Source organism: Rhodnius prolixus, unplaced genomic scaffold (genome assembly GCF_049639745.1).
Source record: "Rhodnius prolixus isolate KJV_2025 unplaced genomic scaffold, Rpr scaffold_12, whole genome shotgun sequence".
NCBI lineage: Eukaryota > Metazoa > Arthropoda > Insecta > Hemiptera > Reduviidae > Rhodnius > Rhodnius prolixus.
The window spans coordinates 2,878,632-2,906,285 of NW_027411635.1; the positions used below are offsets into that span (position 1 = coordinate 2,878,632).

The window sequence follows — 27,654 nt, forward strand, 5'->3', positions numbered from 1 at the left end:
TAAATAAAATAAAAAGCAGAATCTGAGAGCGAGAGTATAGAGTGAAGAGGGAGAACAGAATTGGCAAGAGACAGAGACGGTAAAGACGAAGCTCTGTAAGGTTTCTACACTGTCCAAGAGAGAAGTGGTACATTAAAATGATTATTATTATTATTATTTATCGGGACAGTTAAGTTTAGTGGGTTCTAAATTCTTTAAAGCGTTATTGGGTAATGTCACGCTTTTCTCATAAGCCCATTTTCATTTTAGTAAACTGTAGATTAAAACTAACTAACATTTAGTACATTTCGAAATTTTAAGAGGAATTCGGATTAAAATCTTGAGAATTGCCGTAACAGAAAGTCGTATGATGTTTCACTCCAGATATTTTGTGGATTTATGATAGGGAGCACGGATAAGCCGCTTGCTTAAGTCCTTCTCCCTTGTAGCGATCTAAAATAAAATAAGAATAATATTATTAAAATAAATATAAATGAATATTTTAATCTTTAACCAAAAAATTTAAGACGGCTTAAATTTTGTTTAACTGTGGATAAGTATTAGGTAATTCTTCAAGAGCAAGGTTATCCCCTAATTCGAGGTTATATATATAGTATGTGTGTGTCACACCATACTCGATCGTCAGATGGTGTTTACTGAGTTAACAACGTTTATTATTGTTATTATTTACTGAGATGTTTGCTGTTAAATTTTGCGTATGTAATTCTTGGCATGATTTTCTATAGTTTTCTTTTAAAAAGGTTCGTGAATCAGTAATATACCGAATTTACTTGTGTGGTCTCAAGTAATTTATCTGCTAGAGAGGAAGTTTTCAAGACCAGTTTTCATTAAAATGGAAAACAAAAAAATTAAAATTGCCCGGATTTTAAAATATGTAATATTTAACATAAACCTGAAATCATTTTATAATAGTTTTTTTAAAGAGTCAATTATGAATAAGCTACTAGAAAGTGATAAGAGATTAATAGTGAAATGTTCTTCAGTGCAGGTATGTTATTTTGGAGTTATTTTTTAATATCATTACTGATTGCTATATATATTGCTAGAGTGTGACAAAAGTCTGCTTAAATGTATGTTTTTTATTCAGAAAATGCAGAGAACTTAATAATTAGAAGTGATAGTAAATGTTCCCCCTAAAATTGAAGAGTTGCAAGGAGAATTGCAACTTCGAGCACCTTGTATAATAGGTTCTCTCTACGTTTTTCCGCTTAACTGTTTAAAGGAATTTACTGAACTTTTTGCGAGTAAAAGTGCATGCAAAAATATCTGGAAGAGAAAAGAGAGGAAGGTGTATTTATTTATTTTTAATTTTTAAACCTCTATAGCTGTTTGAATGATGAAGAGACCAAATGAAAGCAAGATTAAGGAAAACCTGTCAAAACGAATTTGCGAGTAGTGGTGTTTATTTTTTACGTCCACCTACCGATTAGGTATAGCGGATGGAGACGGATAGCAAACATACCTTACTCTAAATTTCTTTAATTAACCATTAAATAAAATCCAAGTCCAAGTCCAGGAATCGAACCCAGTACCACAATACATATTAGCTTTGCGGGCCTTGTCTCTTAACTGCTCGGCTTCCGTGGCGCCTTAGTGGTGTTTAATTAGCTATATTATTACGGCTAACTATGACCAGATAATGAATCCTTATTATAGCCTCCAGTCTACCGACAAAGTTTTCTTTGTCAAAATCCACCTCACACAGAAGAAATCTGAGCTTATGCTTGGGATGCTCGACCCAAACCCAAGTCCACAAAATTGTCTCTTCGTATTCTTCACACATATTGATTTCTTGTCCTCTTGTAAGAGACCATTGCCACTCCTCTTGTCAGAGTCTGTACATTGCTGGCAGTGTAAAACACTATGATGACGTTTTCTCTTGAGATCTAAAACCTTAGATCTCATCCAACAGTCTCTTTTATCTTTATCTACCTGGTGTAAATATCTGTTTCTTGTTTTTCAATAGAAAAGGCTTGAAGAGCCCAGAGTTCAAACACAACATAGTCAAATGTCGAGTAGATCGGAAGAATCGTCAAATAAGGAGAAACCAGGTCTCGCTAGTAAATTTATAGATTTGACAAATATCTATGAAGATATTAAAACGAAGTTGATTAAGCGAACCAAGGATGAGAAGCCTAACTTGTCGCAGTGGAAGTCAAAGAAGCCTCTTTATAGTCATGTAAGTTGTTTAACCTAGTTATTGAAAGGTATTGTTTAAATGTGTAAAGTAGCTTGAGAGTTAAGAGGGAATAAAAAAGAAGTGACCAATTTCGTAATTAAAGAATGTCTATGAACTTAGACAGAACTAAAGACTGAAAAACACTGTATTCAGTTTTAGACGTTTGATTGTCTGACTTGAATTGTGATGACCATGTCGGTTTCTCATCATATATTAGTACTTTGACGGCACTACAATTAAAAAAAGTCCTTGTCAAGGGAAACTAAATTGTGTGTGAATGAAGTTGAACGACAAGATATTTTTGATCAGCGTACTTCCTTGCTGTTTTCAAAATTTATATCTGTAAAGTGACCTTTAAAAGAAAATCAGATACAGGGCTATCTCGTATCCCTCGTATGAAGTTTCACGGGAAGTTGTGGAATCAAAGCCAACTCTCAACTGTCTTAATTGCATAATTGATAATTCTAAAGCAGATATTTCAATCTTTATCTACCTATTGTCCATCTTCAAGTTTTTTTTTTGTCACCCAACAAAATGTGTGAGATAATCTATTCCACCGTAAGCATGCAATCGCCCCGCAAAAATCTTGCAATTCATCACTGTCTCCGAGGAGAAAGATCTTGCAATCGCTTTCTAGTGGGCCATCTAACCCATGTTAGGACCCACTAACATGTTAGTTATAGTCTCTATTCATCTACTTTGAAATCGCATCTACTTTTGACTTTGCAACCAGCCAAAAAAGTAACGTGATGAAAAATGGATATTTAGTGGCCGAAATCCTGGGAGGCATGTGCTGTGTAGGTGAATAGCGGTCAAATAGTACTGTTCTGATCCTGTTAAATGGTCCTGTTGGTACAAAAATACAATATGAGAAAATGTCGGTATTGTTGTTATCTGAAGCTGCAAAGGAATACGATCTGCCATACACCTCAGACCAAAGAGAAAAGATTTGAGAAGTTTATGGCATCGTACTTCTTTTACACCCATTCTATAATCCTAACTTAGCTTCATCCGCTGCTAATTTTTTTTTCGAACCACCTCACCTCGCGCGATATAAATGTAAAACTCTCTTGAAGTTTAAACTGAAGTACAGGATTTTTTTTTTAACTGGAAACCCAACGCTAAAAAAAAGTGCTTTACAACAGTCAATCACATTAAAAAATGGTGAATTTATTTACATTAAGTCTAATATATTACTTCCATAGGCCACACTGCGAGGAGAGATATTCAAAATTGTCTTAGCCATTATTCGAGCAGAGCAGGACTCCTCGCGTCTCCAGAGACTTGTGGAACTCTTGTCCTATTTGCAATCTCACCCAGAGGGTATAGTAGTAGCAGCAAAGGTAAGTATTCTATCTTAGGCAGTGATATTCATTTTGAAAATTAAAAATAAAGAGACCTATAATCATGATTTTGTCTAACTTACAGTTAGATACAATCCCATTACTGTTAACATTGAGGCGGCGAATGACGGATCAAAACATTCTGCAAGTGATCAACCAACTATTCGCCCTGTTTGGATTTGTAGATCCTCCAAAATCACGCGGTTTGCGGATACTTTCCATCGATGGCGGCGGCATGAGGTAAACAAAAATTAACTTATGAATTTGCACTGGAAATTCATGTTTTTCAAGAAGGTCTTGGGTACTAAAGGATTTGGTATCACATTTGACATCTTCTATAAATTGTTTATATTAGAGTACACTTATAAATACAATTTTTTGATGGTAGATGTTTACAGCTTATTTAATTGGGGCATATTTTTTAGTTTATGAGTGGTAAATCTGAACGATGTACTGACTAGACATTTTAGAGTCTTCCTTACGGATGCAGTTACTCTTGAACATTATCCAGTTAATAGAATTGAACTTGAAGTGACCGTGACACTTTGAAGGGTAGTTTGTATTTCCCTACTTACTATATAGGTTATAGTAAAGCACATTGCATGGTAATGGATTGCATTATGTGTGGCAGTTTTGAGGTAAAGTTACAATATTCCTTAATACATTAAAGTATATAGGTGATGTATATGTGAAATGGGTTATATGGAGGGGGCACCTCTGTGGTTCTAAATTTTTTATGTTTTAACAGTACCAATTTTAAGAGTCATAATAGATCTGGAAAGACGCAGTGCATCATTATATTTTTTTTATAAAAAAGTGGTACCGACTTGAGGAAGTTCAGAGACAAAATTTTAGTTCCCCTATATTAAAACTGTCCGGTAGGACAGTTGTATAAGGGTTGATCGTCAAAAACTGCACGAAAAAGCGTAATGTTGAAAAACACCCAACTTTGACAATTTTTTTCTCTTTTTCTATAAAAGATAAAATTCCCAAATTTTCTTTATAATATAGCGCAAATCCTCCTTTATAACTGTAATTTTTTCGTAATAACATAGATTAATTAGTTTTCGAGAAAAACGATGCGAAAAATGCACAAAAACTACATTTTCAAAAATTGTTCTTCTTCTTCTTGTTACCTTTTTTGTAAACTGCGTAGCGCCTAAACGCACGAACCGATTTTCATGAATGAGGTGTCATTCGATTCGGAATTTTATGTAGATGTGCCTTTTGGGGGTCTCGACGCTGTACATCGAATAGGAGAGGAGTTAGCCCCCTTAATGTAAGGCCCCATCCAAAATTATCATTACTAATTACTCTGTAAATCTTAGCCCGATTTTGAAATAATTTGGTAGGATGACAGGGTTAGGGCTCCTCTACGTAACATTAAAGCGGCGATCAGCTCTTACACTTGTTAAGGGAAAGTATAGCAATCGTTTCAAATTATCGACACGAGAACCGATTCTCATGAATGAAGTGTCATTCGAATCGAAATTTTGTACAGATTTGCACTTTAAAAGTCTGAATGCTATGCCTCATAAGGAGGGGAGTTTGCCCCACCCAAGTAAGGCCCTTTCTAAAACTATTATGACCAATATTTCTATAACGCTTAGTCCGATTTTGATAAAATTCAGCTCGAATAAGTTGTTAAAGCTCCTCTATTTGGCTGTGAAGGGCCATCAAGCTCTTGCACCTACTAAGAGGAAGTACTGCAATCGTTAAAATTATCAGTGGGTGAACCTATTTACATTAATGAATGGTCGTTCGATTCAAAATCTTTGCCTTTTAGGGAGAAGTACTGTAATCGCAGTTTATTTTTCTTACTCCTCTTAAGAGGAAGTACTGAAATCGCAGTTTATTTTTCTTACTCCTCTTAAGAGGAAGTACTGAAATCGCAGTTTAAATTTGCTTTTTACGTACAAATACCTTCCTATTTTATTCAAAACGCTTTCTCAAAAAAATTGTTATTGAGGATGGCAACTATAATCATTCTTTAAAAAAATCTCTCCAATGGTAGTTATGGTTCCGTCTTAACACCTTATCAGGTTATAATGATAGAATTGCTTATTCTAAATTTTAAAAAAATCTGTGAAGCAGATAAGTAACTTTGTAAAATTGACAAAAATGAAAATCTATCCAAAAGGTACAAAAATCTCTTTAACAAAAACTTACAGTTTAAAATGTTAAGTATAAGGGTTGAATAAACGCCAAAAGGTACACAAATCAGCTAGTACCCAACATTTCATTCATGCTTAGCTGATATAATTTAAGTAATTTTGCTGCATTAACTTTTTCTCCCCTTTTTTTTTAGAAATTATTAGATGTCACAGACCCTTATGCTGGCCAGATCATTCATAATATTATTTTGTTATAATTATGATAAAATGTATATTATATCTTCGTTTTTAAATAGGTACTTTATTTTAACTCCATTTCAAATTATTCTTTGGATTTATCTTTAATATGCCCTTTATTCTTAGTAGTCACATATACATTCATGTTAAAGTAGAGAAAAACAAAGTTAGAGTGAGCTACTGTTTAAATTTGAATCACGGATTTAACAGAATATTTCAGTCTTGAATTCGTCTTACCGAAATATTCGTGAGCACAAATAACTCACAGTTAATAACAAGTAGATTATTCAACAATTATTCATTTCTCAATAAATTGTAATTTAATTTAGTCTCCCTAATTTTACTTATAGTAAAATACTGGAATAATTAGCTGCCCTAAAAATATGCATATCTTATTTATTTTATATTACATATATACAACATTGTGAGAAGAACAGCTACATTGAGAGTGTAATTGAAGAAAACTATATTATTTGCGATAAAGCCAGATAATTATTACCTATTATTATAAACGTTTGACTACTTCATACAATAACAATTACTTTAATCAAAGAATGAACTTAAACCGACGATTTTTATTTAAAAATAATAAATAAATAAAATAAACAAAATCATTGATGTTATGTTCATATGAGCATTTTTTAAAAAAAGGTTTTGAATTTTTTAGCCTCATATTTTATTTTTTATTTTTTATAACGTTTTCTTTTTAACCTGTAATTAATAGTTTGATTATTATAAATAACTAGATATTATAGTCAATCTACAGTGCTACTTGAACAGATATTTTGTAGACGAAAATGGCCAGCATAAGGGTCTGTGACATCTAATAATTTCTAAAAAAAAAAGGGAAGAAAAAGTTAATGCAGCAAAATTACTTAAATTATATCAGCTAAGCATGAATGAAATGTTGGGTACTAGCTGATTTGTGTACCTTTTGGCGTTTAATCAACCCTTATACTTAACATTTTAAACTGTAAGTTTTTGTTAAAGAGATATGTGATAGATGTGAACATTATACTGATTGGAAAAGTTGAAAGTTCAAGTATACGGTTTCTTTTAATTTCATTGTAGCTTTCTAGTAGATAGCTAGAAACATGATTTTTATCTAACTTACAATAAGATGCAATGCTTTAGTGACTGAAGGCCAGAGACAGGCGAAAAAGTTTATCCATAGCTACTCGCCCAAGCTAACTGCAGAACTACTCCAACTAGGCCGGGTGGCCATAAGGATAGCAGTTGGCATTCTCACTGGCCATTGTAGACTAAATAAGCACATGCATCGCATGGGCCTGGCAACGGATAACCTGTGTAGGTTTTGTCAGGAAGAAGAGGAGACGGCACTGCATGTGGTATGTCAGTGCGAGGGGCTGGTCTGGCTAAGGTACCGACTCTTTGGCAAAGAGAAGCTGGTGCCAACAAGCCTCAGCCAGGGCCCTCTCTCGGACCTATTAAGGCTTTTAAGGCAAGCAGAACTCGAGAGGGTGCTCTGATGGAAGGTGCTCTGATCGACCACCTGGGAGCCCCCCCCCCAATTCCATAGTTTGGTTAAGGACAGGATAGGGAGAGGGTCTTCAACTAGGGGGATGCCACAATAGATCCTTGGGGTGTCGCGGTGGCGTAGGCTGAATAGCCAATTCCCCAGATGGAATCTAATCTAATCTAATCTTAGTGACTGAAATTAAGGAGGTGAATATTGAAGGTTCAAAACACTCAGTGTGTGATCGCTATGCATTAACCACTCAACAATTTTGAACTGTCTTGGAGTAGTTCAGTGGCAAAGTTTCAGATCCTCCTAATATGAGCCGTTCACTGCACAAATCGATTAACATCACTTTTTGAAATATCTTAAATTTATGTGTCAAAGCATTTTCATAGCTTTTTGTACTTATAATGAATTTCCTAAATAATAAAGATTGACACCATTAAAGAACAATTTTTTTTTTGGCCATTGAATAATTATTTATTTATTTCAGAAGCCATTTTGATTAACTCCGTGTTCTAATGTAAATCTTGGCAATAATTCAACTCAAATTCAGTATCAGGCGCTGAATGATAACGGTAAATTTATTTGAATTTTATAAACGGAATTTTAATAAAGCAATGTACATTATTTCAATGCATTTCTCCACTGTTTTATGGAGTTAAACGAGTTGTGTAGTGAACTGCTCATATTTAAGTGGTAGGTCTTTACATTGTAGTTCTATTCAATTTTTATAGGTATGCCCAAATTTTGTAGTTTCCCAGTGCATACACTGAAAAATTGCAGTGATAAATTTGTTAGATATTGTTAAAGCTTTCGATTGTGTGAAAATAGACAGAATTATTAATTCATTAAAAGAGAAAAACATTGACTATAGAATAATTAAAATTATTCAAGATTTATATAAAGATGCAAAAGCCCTATTTTCCTTAGAAGGGAGCACAGTAGAAGTGAAAATTAAAAAAGGGATGAGACAAGGAGATGTAAGTTCCCCGAAATTGTTTGCTTTACTTCTTCAGGGAGTTTTTGATAACTTGGATTGGACTGGCAAAGGAATTCGAGTAGATGGTTCTTGGTTGAATCACTTAGACTTTGCAGATGATGTCGTTCTAATCGCTAAAGATGGAAGAGAATTGGAAGAAATGGCTAAAGAATTAATGCACCAATGTAAACTTATTGGTTTGACTGTAAACCAGTCCAAAACCCAACTCATCACTTTTGGCTGTCCACCGGAAGATCTGGTTGTGGATAACATTCATATAAAGAGAGTTGAAAATGTTATATATCTCGGTCACAAGATAAGTTCAGAAGGTCAGTTTCCTGAAATATCCAGAAGATGCATTGTAGGTTGGAAAAAAATGTGTGCCCTTAAACACTTCTTCAAATCCCAAGCTGATGTTAAACTAAAGGTTAGGCTTTGGGAAAAACTTGTGTTGCCCGTAATAACATATGGCTGTGAAGCCTGGACCTTAGATGCTAGAACAATGAATAAATTGAGAATAACTGTTCGAGCAATGGAAAGGTATATGCTGGGCATAACAAAGAGGCATCGGAAAAGGAATATTTGGGTTAGAAGCATAACGGAAATGACAGACATAATAGAGAGAGTGGCGGAAAGGAAGTGGAAATGGGCAGGACACATTATGAGAGGAGAGGTAAGGTGGGCGAAGATGCTGATAGAGTGGACTCCTAGGATGTGGAAAAGAGGAAGAGGACGTCCAACTACGGACTGGGATCGAGAAATGATAAAGATTTGCGGTGGAGCGACCTGGCCTAGGGTAGCTAGAGACAGAACGGAGTGGAAGCGAATGACGCATGTGTTCTGTGAAGTGTGGGCAAACGAATTTCATAGACTAAATTCTTATTAAAAGGCTTATTATTTGTTTTCTTTTTAGTTTCTGTTTTATATATTCGTTTTTGTGCCTAATTGTTTTTGAAAGACACATAAAGTCATTAAATTGCAACTAAATAAAACCTCAGCTAAGGCTGATTTTGTGTAAATAATAATAGAAAAAAAAAAAAATTATTAATTAGAAATTTTTACTTATTAAAAATAATATTACTAACATTAAGAATGCAAATAAAAAGGGAAAAGAATATATTTTTTTTTTTTTATTTCTGTATAATGAACAAGTTTTGTATAATTTTATTGCATGTTTTTACACAAATAAAGGTTTATTTATTTATTTATTGTTAATTGTTTTTTCGTACCACGCATGGTTTTTATTTTTTATATTTATCTGACTGATTTTGCATTTTCATCCATCATCAAAGGTTTATTAATCAGTTTGATCGAGAATTTGACTTCAACTGTGTTTCCGTCTCACACTACAATTGCTGACTGACTCTAATTCTAACTCAGTCACAGAACCAGAAAAAAGAAACTTGCTTAACTAAATTTGAAAATTTTAGTATCAGTTGTGAAGACAAACTAAAAATTCTAAGTTTGAAGAATACGCAGCAACTATAAATATAAACATTGTCAATGTTGTAGGGGCATAGCGGTGATCCAAATGTTGAAGTACATTGAAGAGGTTTGCGGCAAGAAGATCCACGAGCTGTTTGACCTTATCTGCGGAGTCAGTACGGGTGCCATTATCACCTGCTTTTTGGGTGAGTATTACTTTATCATTTTGTAAGAGAATATATTGCTTCCGTGCAGATTTTCAACCTTCATTAAAAAATCATGTATTACGGCCTCCAGGTTGCTTACCTAACAATTAAAAACCTGCTCACGTGCAGTTGAAACGTTTTGTTAAATAAACGACACCTGACAATCTGATAATATTCCGCAATATCATTAGTTTTAGAAACAATTTTGAATAAATCACCTAAGCTTTTTTGAAAGTTATCATCAGGCTGAAATGACGAGCTGAATTATGAAACAATTGGTGGGCACTTGCTGATTTGTGAACTTTTTATTGTTAAATCAGCTTTTAACGATACTCCTTAAACTGAAAGTTTTTGCTGAGGAACATTAAGGAAGCGGCCTGCGTTTGATAGAGAACAGAATATCTCAGTAACGAAAAATATTGTAAATCTTGAATTTGATATTGTTATCGCTTATATTGCTAAAGTTTTAACAAATCCTTAAACCAAAAATGCAACTTAAGAATTTTCAAGATTTTCGAAAATAGCTTTGAAAGATTTTTCCTTGACAATTTATTTTGGGCGTAAGGTTTTGGTGAAAGTGAGATGATGCACTCCTCTCCAAAACGAGGGGTTTTATTTGCTTCTATTCTTATTAAAATTATAATGTATAAGTATTGCACCATACACTCATTTTGGTCTAGTGGTAAGGAAGCGTGACTTTTAAGTGGGATATTCCCAGTTTGAATTCTGAGTCCAGCTACATTTTATTTGTAAGAAAAAATGTTAATAGTAAAAAATATGCTTCCGTCCTGTCCTTTACTCCTCTCCAAAATGAATGTATGGTGCAATTCTTATTCATCATAATTTTAATGAGAATAAAAATCGAGACAAAACAAAAAAAAAGTTGCAAATAACAAGAAAATCAGTGAACATGATTTTGGCTTTACTGAAATTGTTAATTCATGTTTTGGCAATTTTTCTAGAAAGCGGTTCAAATGACATTTCTTTAACTTTGTACACATTCTAATAACTTATAGCATAAAACTTTCATTTAAAAAGTTTATCAAAAAAAAAAAAAAAATTTGTTTGTGATCTGGGAAGTTGGCAATTTTATCATAAATATCATTATACTATTACAGTAAACCATGCATTATTTTTAATCAACTAAAATTTAATTACAATTCCGAAATGTAAAGTTATTAGTCAAACTTAAAAATTGCAGTAAGAAAAAGTCGTATGAGTGTCTACATCAGATTTATTTTTGTTTATGTCATCCTAGTTCCGCCTCACTGCATGGGCCTAGACGAGATCTACTATCTTTACCGCAGTATGAGTTTGAAAGTGTTCAAGCAAAATACGTTGTGGGGCACCAGTAAGCTTGTTTGGAGCCATGCTTATTACGATACGAAAGTCTGGGAGGACCTACTTAAGGATTATGTAGGCGAAACCGCACTGCTGGACACGAATAAGCATTTGAGATGCCCTAAGGTAAGCCGCTTTTGCTTTAAGATGGAATTTTGTTGGTACGTTAAACGGTGTCGTTTGAGGTTTCCAGTGAGCTAAATATTTTTCACTTTGGTTCAATTGAGCGGTTTGGCCTCATTAAAATCATTATATTACAGCAATGTTTTAGTGATAAACAGAGCCCAGAATTCAATAGGATTGAATAAGCTCTATGTATTTATTTTACGGAATACATTCAGAGTACATACCTTAACAAAAACTTACAGTTTTAAAAGTTAAGTATAAGGGTTGATTAAACGCCAAAAGATACACAAATCAGCAGTACCCAACATTTCATTAATACTTCATTGATATAATTTAAGTAATTTCACTGCATTAACTTTTCCTTCACATTTTTTAGAATTTATTAGATGTCACAGACCCTTATGCTGGCCATTTTCATCTACAAAATATTTACTCAAGTAGCACACCATTTAACTTAGATTGACTGTAATATCTATTATTCTATAATAATCAAACTATTAATCACAGGTTTAGAAAACGTTATAAAAAAAAAAAAAAAATATGAGGCTAAAAAATTCATAAACGTTTTTTAAAAAATGCTTACACCAACATACATCAATGATTTTATTTATTTATTTTTATTTTTAAATAAAAATCGTTGGTTTAAGTTCATTCTTCGATTAAAGTAATTGTTATTTTATGTAGTAGTCAAACGTTTGTAATAATAAGTAATAAATAATCTGGCTTTATCGCAAATAATATAGTTTTCTTCAATTACATTCTCAATCTAGGTGTTCTTCCCACAATGTTGTATATATGTAATATAAAATAAAGAAAATAAAGATATGCATATTTTTAGGACAGCTAATTATCCCAGTATTTTACCATAAGTAAAATTAGGGGGACTAAATTAAATTACAATTGAGAAATGAGTAAATATTGTTGAATAATCTACTTGTTATTAACTGTGTGTTATTTGTGCTCACGAATATTTCGGTAAGACGAGTTCAAGACTGAAATATTGTTTTAAATCCTCCGTGATTCAAATTTAAACAGTAACCGACTCTAACATAGTCTTTTTCTACTTTACCATGCATGTATATGTGACTACTCAGAATAAAGGGCATATTAAAGATAAATCAGAAGAATAATTTGGAATAGAGTTACAATAAAGTACTTATATAATTACGAAGATATAATATACATTTTATCATAATTGTAACAAAATAATATTATGAATGAACTGGCCAGCATAAGGGTCTGTGACATCTAATAAATTCTAAAAAATGTGAAGGAAAAGTTAATGCAGTAAAATTACTTAAATTATATCAATGAAGTATTAATAAAATGTTGGGTACTGCTGATTTGTGTACCTTTTGGCGTTTAATCAACCCTTATACTTAACTTTTAAAACTGTAAGTTTTTGTTAAGGAGATTTTTGTACCTTTTGGATAGATTTTCCTTTTTGTCTATTTGCAAAGTTACGTCTACTTTACAGATTTTTTTAAAATTTGGAATAAGCTATTCTATCATTATAACCTGAAAAAGTGTTAAGTCGGAGTTACTACCACTGGAGAGATCTTTTTAAAGAATGATTATAGTTGCGGTCCCCAAACCATCCTCAACAACAATTTTTTTGAGAAAGCATTTTGAATAAAATAGGAAGGTATTTGTACGTAAATAGCAAAATTAAACTGCGATTTCAGTACTTCCTTTTAAGATGAGCAAGAAAAATAAACTGCGATTACAGTACTTCTCCCTAAAAGGCAAAGATTTTGAATCGAACGACAATTCATTGATGTAAATCGGTTCACTCATTGATAATTTTAACGATTGCAGTACTTCCTCTTAGTAGGTGTAAGAGCATGATGGCACCTCACAGCCACGTAGAGGAGCTTTAATCACTTCTTCGTGCTAAATTTTATCAAAATCGGACTAAGCTTTGTAGAAATATTGGTAATAATAGTTTTAGAAAGGGCCTTATTTGGGTGGGGCAAACTTCCCTCCTTATGAGACATAGCGTCGAGACTTTTAAAGTGCAAATCTGTACAAAATTTCGATTCGAATGACACTTCATTCATGAAAATCTGTTCACGTGTCGATAATTTGAAACGATTGCTATACTTCCCCTTAACAAGTGTAAGAGCAGATCGTCGCTTTATTGTTACGTAGGGGAGCCCTAACCCTATCATCCTACCAAATTTTATCAAAATCGGGCCAAGATTTACAGAGTAATTAGTAATAATAATTTTGGAGGGGGCCTTACATAAAGGGGGCTAACTCCTCTCCCATTCGATGTACAGCGCCGAGACCCCCAAAAGGCACATCTACATAAAATTCCAAATCGAATGACACCTCATTCATGAAAATCGGTTCACGCGTTTAGGCGCTACGCAGTTTACAAAAAAGGTAACAAGAAGAAGAACAACAAGAAGAACAAGAACATTTTTTGAATCAATAATACTTCATTAATAGTTAAGTAATTCTACTGCATTAATTTTCATTAATAAGTTATTTTTTAGAATTTATTAGATATCACAGACCCTTATGCTGGCCATTTTCGTCTACAAAATATATGTTCAAGTAGCACGGTAGATTGACTGTAATATCTAGTTATTTATAATAATCAAACTATTAATTACAGGTTAAAAAGAAAAACGTTATAAAAAATAAAATAAAAATATGAGGCTAAAAAATTCAAAACCTTGTTTAAAAAAATGCTTACACCAACTTACATCAATGATTTTGTTTATTTTATTTATTTATTTTTATTTCTTAAATAAAAATCGTCGGTTTAAGTTCATTCTTCGATTAAAGTAATTGTTATTTTATGTAGTAGTCAAACGTTTATAATAATAGGTAATAATTATCTGGCTTTATCGCAAATAATATAGTTTTCTTCAATTACATTCTCCATCTAGGTGTTCTTCCCACAATGTTGTATATATGTAATACAAAGTAAATAAGATATCTCCTTAACAAAAACTTACAGTTTAAAAAGTTAAGTATAAGGGTTGATTAAACGCCAAAAGGTACACAAATCAGCAAGTACCCAACATTTCATTAATACTTCATTGATATTATTTAAGTAATTTTACCGCATTAATTTTCATTAATATTTTTTAAGAATTTATTAGATGTCACATACCCTTATGCTGGCCATTTTCATCTACAAAATATTTGTTCAAGTAGCACACCATTTAACTTAGATTGACTGTAATATCTATTATTCTATAATAATCAAACTATTAATCACAGGTTTAGAAAACGTTATAAAAAAAAAAAAAAAATATGAGGCTAAAAAATTCATAAACGTTTTTTAAAAAATGCTTACACCAACATACATCAATGATTTTATTTATTTATTTTTATTTTTAAATAAAAATCGTTGGTTTAAGTTCATTCTTCGATTAAAGTAATTGTTATTGTATGAAGTAGTCAAACGTTTATAATAATAGGTAATAATTATCTGGCTTTATCGCAAATAATATAGTTTTCTTCAATTACATTCTCCATCTAGGTGTTCTTCCCACAATGTTGTGTATATGTAATATAAAATAAGATATGCATATTTTTAGGACAGCTAATTATTCCAGTATTTTACCATAAGTAAAATTAGGGGAACTAAATTAAATTACAATTGAGAAATGAATAAATAATGTTGAATAATCTACTTGTTATTAACTGTGTGTTATTTGTCCTCACGAATATTTCGGTAAGACGAATTCAAGACTGAAATATTGCTTTAAATCCTCCGTGATTCAAATTTAAACAGTAGCCGACTCTAAATTTGTCTTTTTCTAATTTAACATGCATGTATATGTGACAACTTCAGAATCAGAAGAATAATTTGGAATAGAGTTAAAATAAAGTACCTATTTATACGAAGATATAATATACATTTTATCACAATTATAACTATTATGAATGAACTGGCCAGCATAAGGGTATGTGACATCTAATAAATTCTTAAAAAATATTAATGAAAATTAATGCGGTAAAATTACTTAAATAATATCAATGAAGTATTAATGAAATGTTGGGTACTTGCTGATTTGTGTACCTTTTGGCGTTTAATCAACCCTTATACTTAACTTTTTAAACTGTAAGTTTTTGTTAAGGAGATTTTTGTACCTTTTGGACAGATTTTCCTTTTTGTCTATTAGCAAAGTTACATATCTGCTTTACAGATTGGATTTTTTTAAAATTTGGAATAAGCTATTCTATCATTATAACCTGATAAGGTGTTAAATCGGAACCGTAACTACCACTGGAGAGATCTTTTTAAAGAATGGTTATAGTTGCGGTCCCCAAACCATCCTCAATAACAATTTTTTTGAGAAAGCCTTTTTATATAAAATAGGAAGGTATTTGTACGTAAATAGCAAAATTAAACTGCGATTTCAGTACTTCCTTTTAAGAGGAGCAAGAAAAATAAACTGCGATTACAGTACTTCTTTCTAAAAGGCAAAGATTTTGAATCGAACGACAATTCATTGATGTAAATCGGTTCACTCATTGATAATTTTAACGATTGCAGTACTTCCTCTTAGTAGGTGTAAGAGCATGATGGCACTTCACAGCCACGTAGAGGAGCTTTAATCACTTCTTCGTGCTAAATTTTATCAAAATCGGGTTAAGCTTTGTAGAAATATTGGTAATAATAGTTTTAGAAAGGGCCTTATTTGGGTGGGGCAAACTCCCCTCCTTATGAGGCATAGCGTCGAGACTTTTAAAGTACAAATCTGTACAAAATTTCGATTTGAATAATAATAATTTTGGAGGGGGCCTTACATAAAGGGGGCTAACTCCTCTCCTATTCGATGTACAGCGTCGAGACCCCCAAAAGGCACATCTACGTAAAATTCCGAATCGAATGACACCTCATTCATGAAAATCGGTTCGTGCGTTTACAAAAAAGGTAACAAGAAGAAGAAGAAGAAGAAGAAGAAGAAGAACAAGAACATTTTTTGAAAAAGCGGTTTTTGCTCATTTTCGGCAACTTTTTTCTCGAAACCTATTAGATCTGGGTGGTTGCAAAAAAATTACAGTTATAAAGGAGGGTTTGGAGTAAGATTTAAAGAAAATTTGGGAATTTTATCTTTTATAGAAAAATAGAAAAAAATTGTCAAAGTTGGGTGTTTTTCAACGTTACGCTTTTTCGTGCAGTTTTTGATGGTCAACCCTTATACAACTGTCCTACCGGACAGTTTTAATGTACAGAATACATTCAGTGGATACTTAAAACAAAAACAAAATAATGCAGTTAAACAAAAACAAAACCAATATATCTTCTATTTGTCTGTATAAATATAAATGTTCGTTTGTCAAAATCTTAAATCTCCGAAAGTTCTTCACTGCTTTGGTATTTTGACACAATTGCGCATTCGAATGCGCGCATGTTTTATATACCTAATATATAAGTACAATCCCTGTGATAGGTTATTTATTGGACTTAATAGCAAAACATGCTATACTAAATATTTTACGACCATATTTCAATGTTTCCGATTGCATTGTTAAATTGAATGATCATAGATTTCAATGTGCAACAAATAGCCCTGAATCCACCGGCTACAACGTTAACTGGTTTTTCCACGTTGTGTCAAAATGTGTTTACGGGAACACTGCTGCATAGTATGGAAGTGCCTATGTATGTATGCATATGGAAAGCATAGAAAATTAATTGAACGATGCAAACGTGGAGAGCGAGTCGATGGACAACCTGACATATTTTTGAATAAACTATGATAGGCAGACTGTATACCGTGCATATCAATCAAGATGAATGCTTGTTTCTTCGCATGGTGTTGGTAAATGTGCCCGGTCCAACGTCTTCCAACAATTGAGAATTCTTAACATGCCACTCTCCGTAGTACTTGTCAAGCTCTGAATTTATTGAAGAACGACTGACACTGGGATGTATGCATTAATGACGCGTGCAACATGTCTCATTCAAATCAAATTCGTGCATTGTTTGCGATCATGTTGTCTCTTTCATCTCCAACAGAGTAATGGGAGAAATATAAGGTGCGCATGGCTGAAGATATTTTCCATCGAATTTTCAAGGAAAATTCAAATATGAATAAGGATTTCACAGCAGAAATCTACAAAGGAGCGTTGATAATGATTGAAGATTTGTGCTTAGAAATCCTGAACAAAGTTCTCAATCTATTGGGAATGTTATCACCGAATCGATCTGCTGCTGCTTCACTGTGGACTGAGCAACAGCAGCGCCTGACCGGGTGCAGCTAGTTTTAAATAAGTAAATTAGAACTTCAAAATAAATTATTCATTCCAATAAAATTATAACTTTTATTAAATACCTAAATTAAATAAAAATTACATAATTTTTTCATTTAACATAATTTTTTGTTTTTTTAAATATGTAGGCCTCCTCTTAGATGTACTGCTAATGACCTGCCTTCCTTGGATTAGGAATTAGCAGTCTTTTCTTCCATTGTTTCTCACTTTCTCTTCCAATAATCTCTCTTCCGCATTTCTCATCCGGTAACTCCTTCTCAGTGATCAATAAAGGTAGTACAACTGAATAACAATTTTCATTTCCGATCCCATTATTTTATTGAAGGTGGCGATAGTATCAACTATAGTCAACTACTCCAGAGCAGTGCCATACATATTCCGAAACTATGGTAGTCCTTACGAGCGATGCAGTGAGTACCACGGAAGTTACGCACACTCCATGTTTGAGGCTGTTAGGGCTTCTGCAGCGGCGCCTACTATCTTCGAAGAGTACAAAACCGGAAACATATTGCACCAGGTAACTTACATACTACGGCAACTTATTCTGTGCATGTGTGACTAATTCAGCGTAACCGAAAATAAGATAGCGATCAAAATCAGCCAACCAGAAATTTCATTTCATTGACTGAATAGTTGCTTTTGGTCACTTTCTCTAAACGGTTCCTATAATATCAGGTAATACACTAATGTTAAAATCAGGACATAGAAGATCCTGAAACTAGATCTGGTAACTGGCCTTTTGGCCCTGTCTGGCGTGACAGGGCACGTAGTTCAAGACAAGAAGCTTCTCTAAAAATAAGTTTTCTAACCAAGAACCCTGTGAGATTAGTTGTTTTTATTATAAGGCGAAAACTACTTTTACTAAACTTCAAGTACTAATTGGCCGAAGAGATTTGTAGGTATACTTAAAAAATATTGAGTTTTTCATTATTAAGTGAGAGAAAAAATGGCCCTACCAGACAATGTGAATAAATCTTGGCCAGTGAAACTTGTAACTCCAATCCCCTACACCAATATTTTATACATATGTAGTTATACAAGATTTTTTTTTATTTCTAGGATGGAGGATTAATGGTCAATAATCCGACAGCAGTAGCATTACATGAAGCGCGAACTCTATGGCCAATGGAAAGCTTCTCATGCATCGTATCGTGCGGCACCGGCAAGTACGAGCCGATGGTCATGACAGAACAACTCCAAAATTTAACTAAAGGATCTTCTTCATGGAAAACTATATTGGATAAGATCTTGCAAAGTGCCACGGATACTGAACGTAAGAATTATCTTATTTGTACATCATACAAGTCATGAGATAACATTAGTAGGTCTATATACACCTTAAAAGGCTGGCACTGGATATGTTGTGTACATTGTTATTATGCATAGCTGCACTGCGCCAGTCTATTATATTAGTACGAGCGCATTAGTTACTTCTAATAGCTGTTAAAAGCTGGCCAGATCACCTTTATCAGACAAACATTTCATGTATAGGCTTCAGCCAGTTTACTTCTGCTTCTTTTATCAGAACAGCAACTAATTTGTGCAGAGTGATTAAAAAACAGAAGTAGGCATGGATGTAAATTTGAGAATCATAGCTCACATGTAACTGGAACTTTTTTAATATTCTGGTGAGAGAAACTATTGCATCCATGACAATTTTCGAAATTAAGTTTTTACCAGCAGTACACGATTTAAAGTCCCTTAAATACGAAAACAATAGTTTTGTTTGCTAAATATGGAAAAGTTAGACCAGAAACTAAAAACTGCAGAAAGCTTGAACTTGAAATACCATTTTGATACTATTTATTGCTTCTATTACGGTTTTGGTCGAAGTGGTCATCCATAAGTTCGATTTCACAGAAACTTTTTCAAGTTTTTTGGAAAATCGCAGTAGTTGAAATTTAATATATCTTTTATGCGACACCAGGTATAAGGTTTTGATGAAAAAAATGTTACTGTTTTGCTTTGGTAAGATAATCATGTGAGTAACACACTTGTTTATGTATTTTATTTTATATATATATTTCTAGATATTCACACGCTGATGGCGGATATCCTGTCGGAACAGGTATATTTCCGATTAAATCCACATTTGTCGTACGAAGTTTCCATGGACGACACAAATGAGGATCACCTAAAAATCTTGGAAGAGGATACGGTCATGTATATCAGACGAAATGAAGATCTTTTCCATGATGTTTGTAAGGCATTATTAGCTAAACGTACTCTCGCCCAGAAATCAACTGATCAAATAAAGTACCATAAACACTTACTAAAATTTGCCATGAATCAAAGTTTTAAACAAGTTTAAAAAATAATTGTTGTGAATTGAAAAAGTCGTTTTGTATTATTATTATTAGTTTTTTATTTTTTTGTAGTTTTCATAAAAGTGGCGTCTGCCATCGTACCTGCCAATATTTTAAAATGAAAATGTGCTGTCCAATTAGAACAAATTTTTATTTACTATTAATTTTTTTTTGTCTTGTCGTATTGTTGATTAGATCAATTGTAGTATATATTCTTTAAATTCTGACCGCCTTTTAGACTTCTCCAGAAAGATTCGTTCATCAGCTTTGCCGAATGACTTCCACTTAGACAGTTTTTTTAACGTATACCGCGGGTGTGTACAATAGAAATTGTGTAAGTGGACGTTCAAATTCACTAAATAAATCTCACTAGTCTTTTTGTTGTTTTGGGGCATATAGAGTCAAAAATTGTATTAAAAATTATAGTTTTCCTACTCGACTATTAATTGTAATGAATTTTATTTTACTACATGTCAATAAGTGGTGAAAAAAGAAACGAACTTTTATAGCTGAGTCACAGCTCGAAAAGTAAAGGATATTATCTTAACTGTGAATGTCCGACGTGGATCAGATAAAGCTTACAATAAGAATACTTTGAGCCTTTTTATTTATGAAATGAAGGTGAAGAGAAAGAACAAAAATAATAATAATAGTCTCTTCCAACCAGTCAGCTAAGGTGCCTTTTTCGCAGGCAGCTAAGATGGTTAAAAGCTAATTTTAAAAGTTAAGCTATAGTTTTTTTAAAAAAAATCCTTTTATTTCTTTAAAGAAAATGTTAAAATGCAAAAAAATTAACATTTTGGGGGCAGTTTCCAGTATCTGTACTGTCGACATTGCTTCCACAAAGTTCAGTTCTATAAATAGTACACTTTTTAATTTTCCTTGCGGTGAAATGCCCTCCGGTAACCTCTAAGCTTTATTCTGAGTTTTTGGCACTAATTCCTTAGGCAAGTGGAGTAATCCGGCAACAGCCTACCTCTAAAAAAACGCGCACACTCATTTGTCCACTTGCACTTTTTTTTATTTTGGTGTTAATAATTTCAGCTGTTTTGTATTCCCTAGCATGGCCTGTTATTTCAATACTTTAAAGTTAAAAAATAATAAACTAAATTCCAATAAATTTAGTACAATAAATTAAAATTTTAATTTTAAGATTCTTCCGCGCACTTCATATATTCTTCCATTTATTTATTTTTTTCGGACACTTAACATTCTAATTAGTTTTTAACTGCTTCATCAATGATAAACTGAATTTAAAATAACTACCTTACAGGGAAGAGATTAGATTAGTGGTTAGCATACTGGACCCCCCCAGCGAAGATCCCAGGTTCAAATCCAGCTGTTGGCCCTAAGATTTTCTCTTCCTAGGAGCTTGAGAGAGGAGTATAAATTTATTGAAATGTAAATGCAAAATAAGTTTACTTGCTGATTGCTCCTTGATGAAATTAATCTGGTCATAATATGGCAGGTAGGTGGCATTCGCCCCTTTCCACATTGATCCAAACGTACCTGTTGTATTTGTAGTTCACTGAAAATTAGTTGATTGCGTTAATATTATCAATAATTTTTTCGGAAGTCTTTTAAAGTCTTATTTAAATAAAACAAATTAAGATGTAAAAGAGGATTGTGATCAATTTATAATTATTTATTAAATTAATGTGTTATTTTTCGTTTTTAAATATTTATTTTATAACTCGTGATAGCCTTTTGAGGTTTAATACGTACTAAATTATTAGAAATCTGTGGGTGAGAGGTTAAAGGCATCAGCTTCTCTTCTACTATTAAAATTTGTCTGTGGGAAGGCACCATGCCCAATCTAATGTTGTTCTTAGTTCATATCGTCCCCCCCCCAAAATAGTTTCGGATTTGAGCCATTTAGTATTCTTAGCTTTACGAACAAATCGAACCATAAACTCAAGAAGAAACAACCTTAGCTTTTCCAAATTTGTTTACCTGTTCCGACCAAAGATTCTGAACCTTATATCTTTATAACCTAAACAATCCATCTTGAACCGAAGAGTGTTTCCTACTCTTCCTCACATTTTATAAAATAGGCATGAGCACCACTATACAGAGGTGCCTTTGATTGTACTATGGCTGTATCATAAAATGTCAATGCCAAAACAAAAACGAAAAATATTTAACATACCTACTACAATGCCCATAAGGAATCCAACCCTTAGGTCTGAGAGGGGACTGTATCTACGCAGAGTATGTCCATAATATCATATTGGGCGGTATCCTCCAACTTTTACCTATAATCCTATAACACTGCCAAAAGGAGATAAACGTACTTACATATGTCTTTTCATGTTCTGAACAATTTTCATTTGCTGTCAAGGATATTTACATGAACTTCACCGATTTGCTAATTTGTGCAGAAGTTTTTATTTACCTAGGAGATGTTAATCCTTCGATATTCCTCATATGAGTGAATGTGTAAAACTTTGCACTGCCACAACCACTTTCTCCTGGGTAACCAGATCTTCCAAAGACGACAAGTCATTAGATCTTAGCCTTCACTCGCCAACTGTGGATGTACCGGACAAACTTACATAAACATTACCCGGAAAATGGAGATCTACCAGTAACTACTATGAGTCCATTTCTCTCACCGTGTAGGATCTGGCAGAGTATCTTAAAAGTTCCTATCTGATAATTCATATTGTTTCCAAGAAATCGAACTAGCTTTTACGAGTGTAATTTAGTCCAGCACACTTGGTGGAGATGAGAAGGGTACCAAAGAATACTCATGCTTCTTAGCTTCAATAAAATCTTTAAGTCAGAAGCAACAAAAAAACTGTGCAAAGTATAACAGTTGAAATAAACTGTAATCATGTTACAAAAAAACTTTATCTAAATTAAATAGACACCCTATTGGGTCTAAATAATATAAATTATCAGTTTTACTTAGTTTTATTGAAATGTCAATTTTTATTCAACAAACAATTTAATACAGATGGTATTTCGTTGCCACTAGCAACGTTACACAACCTAGACATTTCTTGCATAGTACTGTTGTGTCTTTTTACATCATTATATGTATCTCATTATTTTATTTTATTTATTTATTTATTTTTTCAACATCTGAGGTTATTGGCGCCCGGAGCTTTTTTTAGTGCACTGCCTGCCTCCGAACAATGTTCTCTCGTTACAGACAACACTGCCCATCACCGGACAGTAAGCTGTAAGAAGCTCCTAGGAAAAGAAAATCTAAGGGTCAGCAGCTGGATTCGAACCCGTATAGCTAATCCCTTCCTTGTGTATCTCAATTATCTAAAGAAATCAAGTACGTAGTTTTTTCCTGTAGGTCCCCTGCACCACCCTAAATCCACGTCCCTAACCAAGCCCCTAGAGCAAAACTACCTGAATAAAGTTACATTATCTTATGCTCCTTTACATGTTCATGCTATAGGAGCGCCCACTGTGTTTCCACATACAGCTTACCGTTCTACACTGCTAAACCTCGAACCTCTCCGTTTTAGTAGATGAACGGCACGTGAACCAGAATAAAATAGGTCTGGTGAGTAGCATACAGTACAAATGCGACAGTATAAATTAGGATTAATCTGCATCATCTCTAGCTTTCCAGGAGCCAAACACGGAAGAGATTACTGTACCATGTAACTTTCCACACCATGGGAGGGTATCTTTTAACTTTTATACCTTCAATATCAATGTAATAGCCTCTGGAAATATTTACCAGTTTACTCCCAATACTTCATCTTGACGGATGGATACAATGCAGTGTGCTGTATATTTACTGTTATTACTCTAGATTTTATGTTTTACTGTTATTGTATTATTTATATATTCTGGTCTCTTTTTTCTTACCATGTTGTTCACTATATTTGACCAGTCTTCATTTGTAAGGGGTATGTCCCCAAGACAAATTATTATTAAATAAAAAAATAATACTTCATCTTGACGGTGGTTATCCGATCAGGATAAGTCGAGGAAATAACTCCACCACCAATGACCCTCTCTTCTTTTCCTTACCACTCTAAGTAATATTCTTTGCAAGATTGGAAATAAAAATCCAACTCAGTAGCTCTCCACCCTTCTTAGAGCGCCAGAGCTACTCCAGAGATATACCGGGGCCAAAGCCCGTAACTCCCGGGAACTCACCCATGCATGTTCTACGCTAGTTGATTGGCCAGAATTGGGTTAGCCTCTTATTTAGCAGTGTTGGGTGTCAAAGAGATGTGTTGGGCTGCCGCAAGGACTACTGAGGGAACTTGCTTTTAGCGGAACCCTATCGTGAATACTCAGGAATTCCGCCCTCCACAACACAGGTTTCCTCTCACAGCAAACATGCAGATGGCACAAGCACGTACTACTGGGGTGTAAAAGGTGTATAAAGTGCAAGTGAATATTAATGCAGTGCTTAGATGTGTCTGAAGCAATTGAAACTTTCCAAGGATTCTGAAAGAAACAAGAATATTCTCCCGCCTTTCTCACTTCCCTGACTTATATTGTAAGTCAGTAATTGTAGCTGAGGTATGCTGGCTCACCAAGTTCAAAGTAGTCCAAAGGCCTACTAGTGAGTCCTCTCTTGGTCCCTGGTTTATTTTAGTCAATTGTTAGTTTAATTTATTTATTTGTAAAGTAATTCTATAATATTAGTATTGTGAGGTTCCTTTCTCATATCAGTGTTCATTTAAGAAATGAACCGAGAAATTTATTCATTATAGTTTTTTGATGGTTCAGAAATGCATTATATGTACGTAAAAATTTGTGATACTTTGTATTGTGATACCTCGCTAGTAAATAAATTATATTTTTGAATGAAACAACTTTCAAAATGTGTGTTAAATCTGTTTGTACCTTTTCACAGTCAGATCGTACAGAATCTAAAACAGGTGTGAGCAATATTTTTTTGTCACGGACCGGATGGCAATAGTAGTCAGTATGAAACTGACAACATAAAAATTAAGCATCATGAGAGAATTTAAATTTAACAGTGTGTAACATTCGTCTTCGTTATATTTACTATTTACTTTCGTAAAGGGGCTGCTCTTAAATTACTTTTATAATTTTTTATTTCTGCGTTCATTTAACCATTTTCAAACAGTACAGTAGCATCTTCAGAAACTATAATTACTTTGTTGGGAACTTAGCTGTTGGTGATTTATTAAATTTAGCAAAATTTTCTTTAAAAACTAATTATATTATTGATTGATTACTACCAAACGTAAAAAAAGAGTATGTATTACGGCTTAAAGCTTTATAAACATTCAATAATGAACATGATTCACGGTTTTAAACTTAGAGCATATACTCAGTTAAAATGGCCATAGGAAATAGATTCTACAGTTCAATCGTGACAAATGTAATGTTTGTGATGCCTAGGTAGGTAAGTATTGCGTAAAGTCAAAAGTAATTCCCGTTACATTTATGTGTTTTTTTTTATTTTTACAAATAAAATATGGGCCAGCTCATTAAGAGCTTTACACATAAATAGCAATTAGATAGCTGTTATAAAAAAATAAAAGATATTAATATAGAAGGAAGGGGCCAACAACAAACATTTTTATTGAATGCTAATAATTCTTATGATTTAGATATAAATATCTAGTTTTTTAAACTTATAAATGTATCAATTTCAAATTGTTTCGTTTTAATTTAAATACTTAAGGTAGACTATCGATTATCGATGGAAGAGAATCGATGAGCTGAATGACAGCCTAAGATGTACACCATTAGTAAAACCTTAGTGTACAATAAGTGTAAGTAACTGCAACGAAATTAACAGGCCGCACCCATATTTCTTTATTTTACCTAGTGAATTATGTTCAATTGATTTTATTTAATTTTTTCCTCTTTCGCATTGATTAACTTGGTGGCTGTAGATTGAAGTTGATTGTTAGTGCAAAGTGATTGATAGTTTGAGTTAGTTAGTGTGGGCTAGTTAGAATGGCCAGTGAACACGAACAGTTGAGTGAAGAAGACGAAGACAGCGACAACGGTTTGCACGAGGCCGAGCTCCAGGGCGTCCTCAACAAGTGGACCAACTACATCCACGGTTGGCAGTCCAGGTTTATTGTCCTTAAGGATGGCATTTTATCCTACTATAAGTCCCAAGAGGATAAAGGGTTCGGCTGCCGTGGAGCGATTAGCTTGTTCAAAGCTTCCATTAAGGTAAACCATCAACCTTCTTTCTACCTTCTAATGTTGCGATATTTTATCATCCATAGCAACTTTCCTTATAATCTACACCCATCCTTCGATTTGAACAGAAGATTTGTTCCTCAAATACTGTAAATAAATAGAAAGTATGGCTGTCAGATTTCCATGAAAATGAGTTAAGATTATTCTTCTTTTTTTTTTTTAATTTAAATTAATAAAAATCCTACGAACTTAAAATATGCGGTATAAGACTAGTATGATCAACGTTGAGTATGTCGGTAAAGAAATCATCCTACAGAGGTGAACACCTACTCGGTTTATTCTTTAAAATGCCTCATTCTTAATATGTTTCCTTGCATTTTTCACTATTATCTTGTCTGGCAATGTTCTGAAATCCTCTAGTATTTTGTTTAAAATATATGCTAACATTATGTCGGTATTTTTGTTTTTCCGATCTGTGCTGCGTAAGCGCTAGTCAGTTTTCAACCATTTCACTCCGCATATTTGTCTGTCCAACTTATCGATACATCTTTTTGCTGTTACGAAATTTACATTTTTTAGTGTAAACTAGGTGGCATGTCTGGATTTTCAAGCTCTTGAATTTAGCCTGCAGTGGACTAATTTATTTGACCATGATCAGAATTATTTTTTCCGGATACCTTATCGGCACGTTAAGCTATATCTCCAATTAGTCCATTTGGTGGGAAAAGTTGATGGAACCATCCAAAGAAAAATATCGTCATCCAATAGCTTTCTCACTACTTCTTCCTTGGCTTTACCTTCATAACATTACCTAGGTAGGTAGTTTTCGCAATATATCGCTATTACCAAATACCAATCTTTCTGTTTTATCTATATTTAGTGCCATCATACCCATTAACTATATAGACCAAGTTTTATCTATTGACACAAGCTTGATGTTCGTCTTCAACATTTTTACCTTCCTTGATTGATTTGTCGAGTCATTAGGATACATAATTAACAAATCTGCTTCTAACTCTTCATACCATTAATGTATACGAGTTAAAATAGAGTACTAGAAAGGTACGTTAAGGCCCCCTTTGTGAAGAAACTTGAATTTTTAATGTAGGCAAACCTTGCATTTCTCTGTATAAATTCACACATAAATGACAGCTGTACATATGCAATTTCTCAAATTCCATAGACTTTAGTTCTCTTCAAAAGACATTGTCTGATGCATGAAAAAAGAACTTGTTCAAAAAGAGAATAACATTGAAAAGTATTAAGTGTAAATGCCCCTAAAAGTATTTATTGATTTTCTAATTAAAAAAGACAAAAAAAAGTGTTTAAATAATCTGATTATTTTGTTTTCTTTTAATTCAAACATATCAATCTTAAATTTAAAAATCACATCAGTTCAAATCTTAAAAGATATTTTTACATCGCTTAGTTAGCTAGTTAGTTTTTGACGCAAAGTAAAGTGAGTTTTTTTGCATGTTTTTATTTAGAAGGACAAATGTAACAATTTTTCATTTTCTAATTAATTCACTTGATTGGTTTTGGAGTTGACAGTATCCAATAT

At 33.2% G+C, this 27,654-nt stretch overlaps 2 protein-coding genes across 2 annotated transcripts in view; both read left to right on the top strand.

The window, feature by feature from the left end:
* Positions 1-619: 619 nt before the first annotated feature.
* On the top strand, positions 620-21,342 carry LOC141462064 (calcium-independent phospholipase A2-gamma-like). Its single transcript, XM_074143657.1, has 9 exons — positions 620-988; positions 1,967-2,179; positions 3,385-3,522; positions 3,608-3,762; positions 9,848-9,966; positions 11,225-11,433; positions 18,002-18,193; positions 18,736-18,949; positions 19,707-21,342. Exons 1-9 carry the CDS (start codon positions 833-835, stop codon positions 19,985-19,987), a joined length of 1,677 nt encoding a protein of 558 aa, XP_073999758.1. The 5' UTR covers positions 620-832; the 3' UTR covers positions 19,988-21,342.
* A 4,331-nt stretch (positions 21,343-25,673) lies between these two features.
* Positions 25,674-27,654, top strand: part of cert (ceramide transfer protein) — a 30,530-nt gene continuing 28,549 nt past the window's right edge. Inside the window, exon 1 of the mRNA XM_074142778.1 lies at positions 25,674-26,123. Within this exon, the coding sequence (XP_073998879.1) occupies positions 25,899-26,123 (225 nt within the window). The 5' untranslated portion in view covers positions 25,674-25,898. The remainder of the gene's footprint in view (positions 26,124-27,654) is intronic.

What these genes read in the sequence shown, in the direction of transcription:
- LOC141462064 (XM_074143657.1), top strand. Translation starts at nt 833, where the DNA reads ATGGAAAACAAAAAAATTAAAATTGCCCGGATTTTAAAATATGTAATA. An exon ending in CATTATCACCTGCTTTTTGG is followed by an intron (nt 9,967 to 11,224) that starts GTGAGTATTACT and finishes ATGTCATCCTAG; the next exon opens with TTCCGCCTCACTGCATGGGC. An exon ending in CCGGAAACATATTGCACCAG is followed by an intron (nt 18,194 to 18,735) that starts GTAACTTACATA and finishes TTTTATTTCTAG; the next exon opens with GATGGAGGATTAATGGTCAA.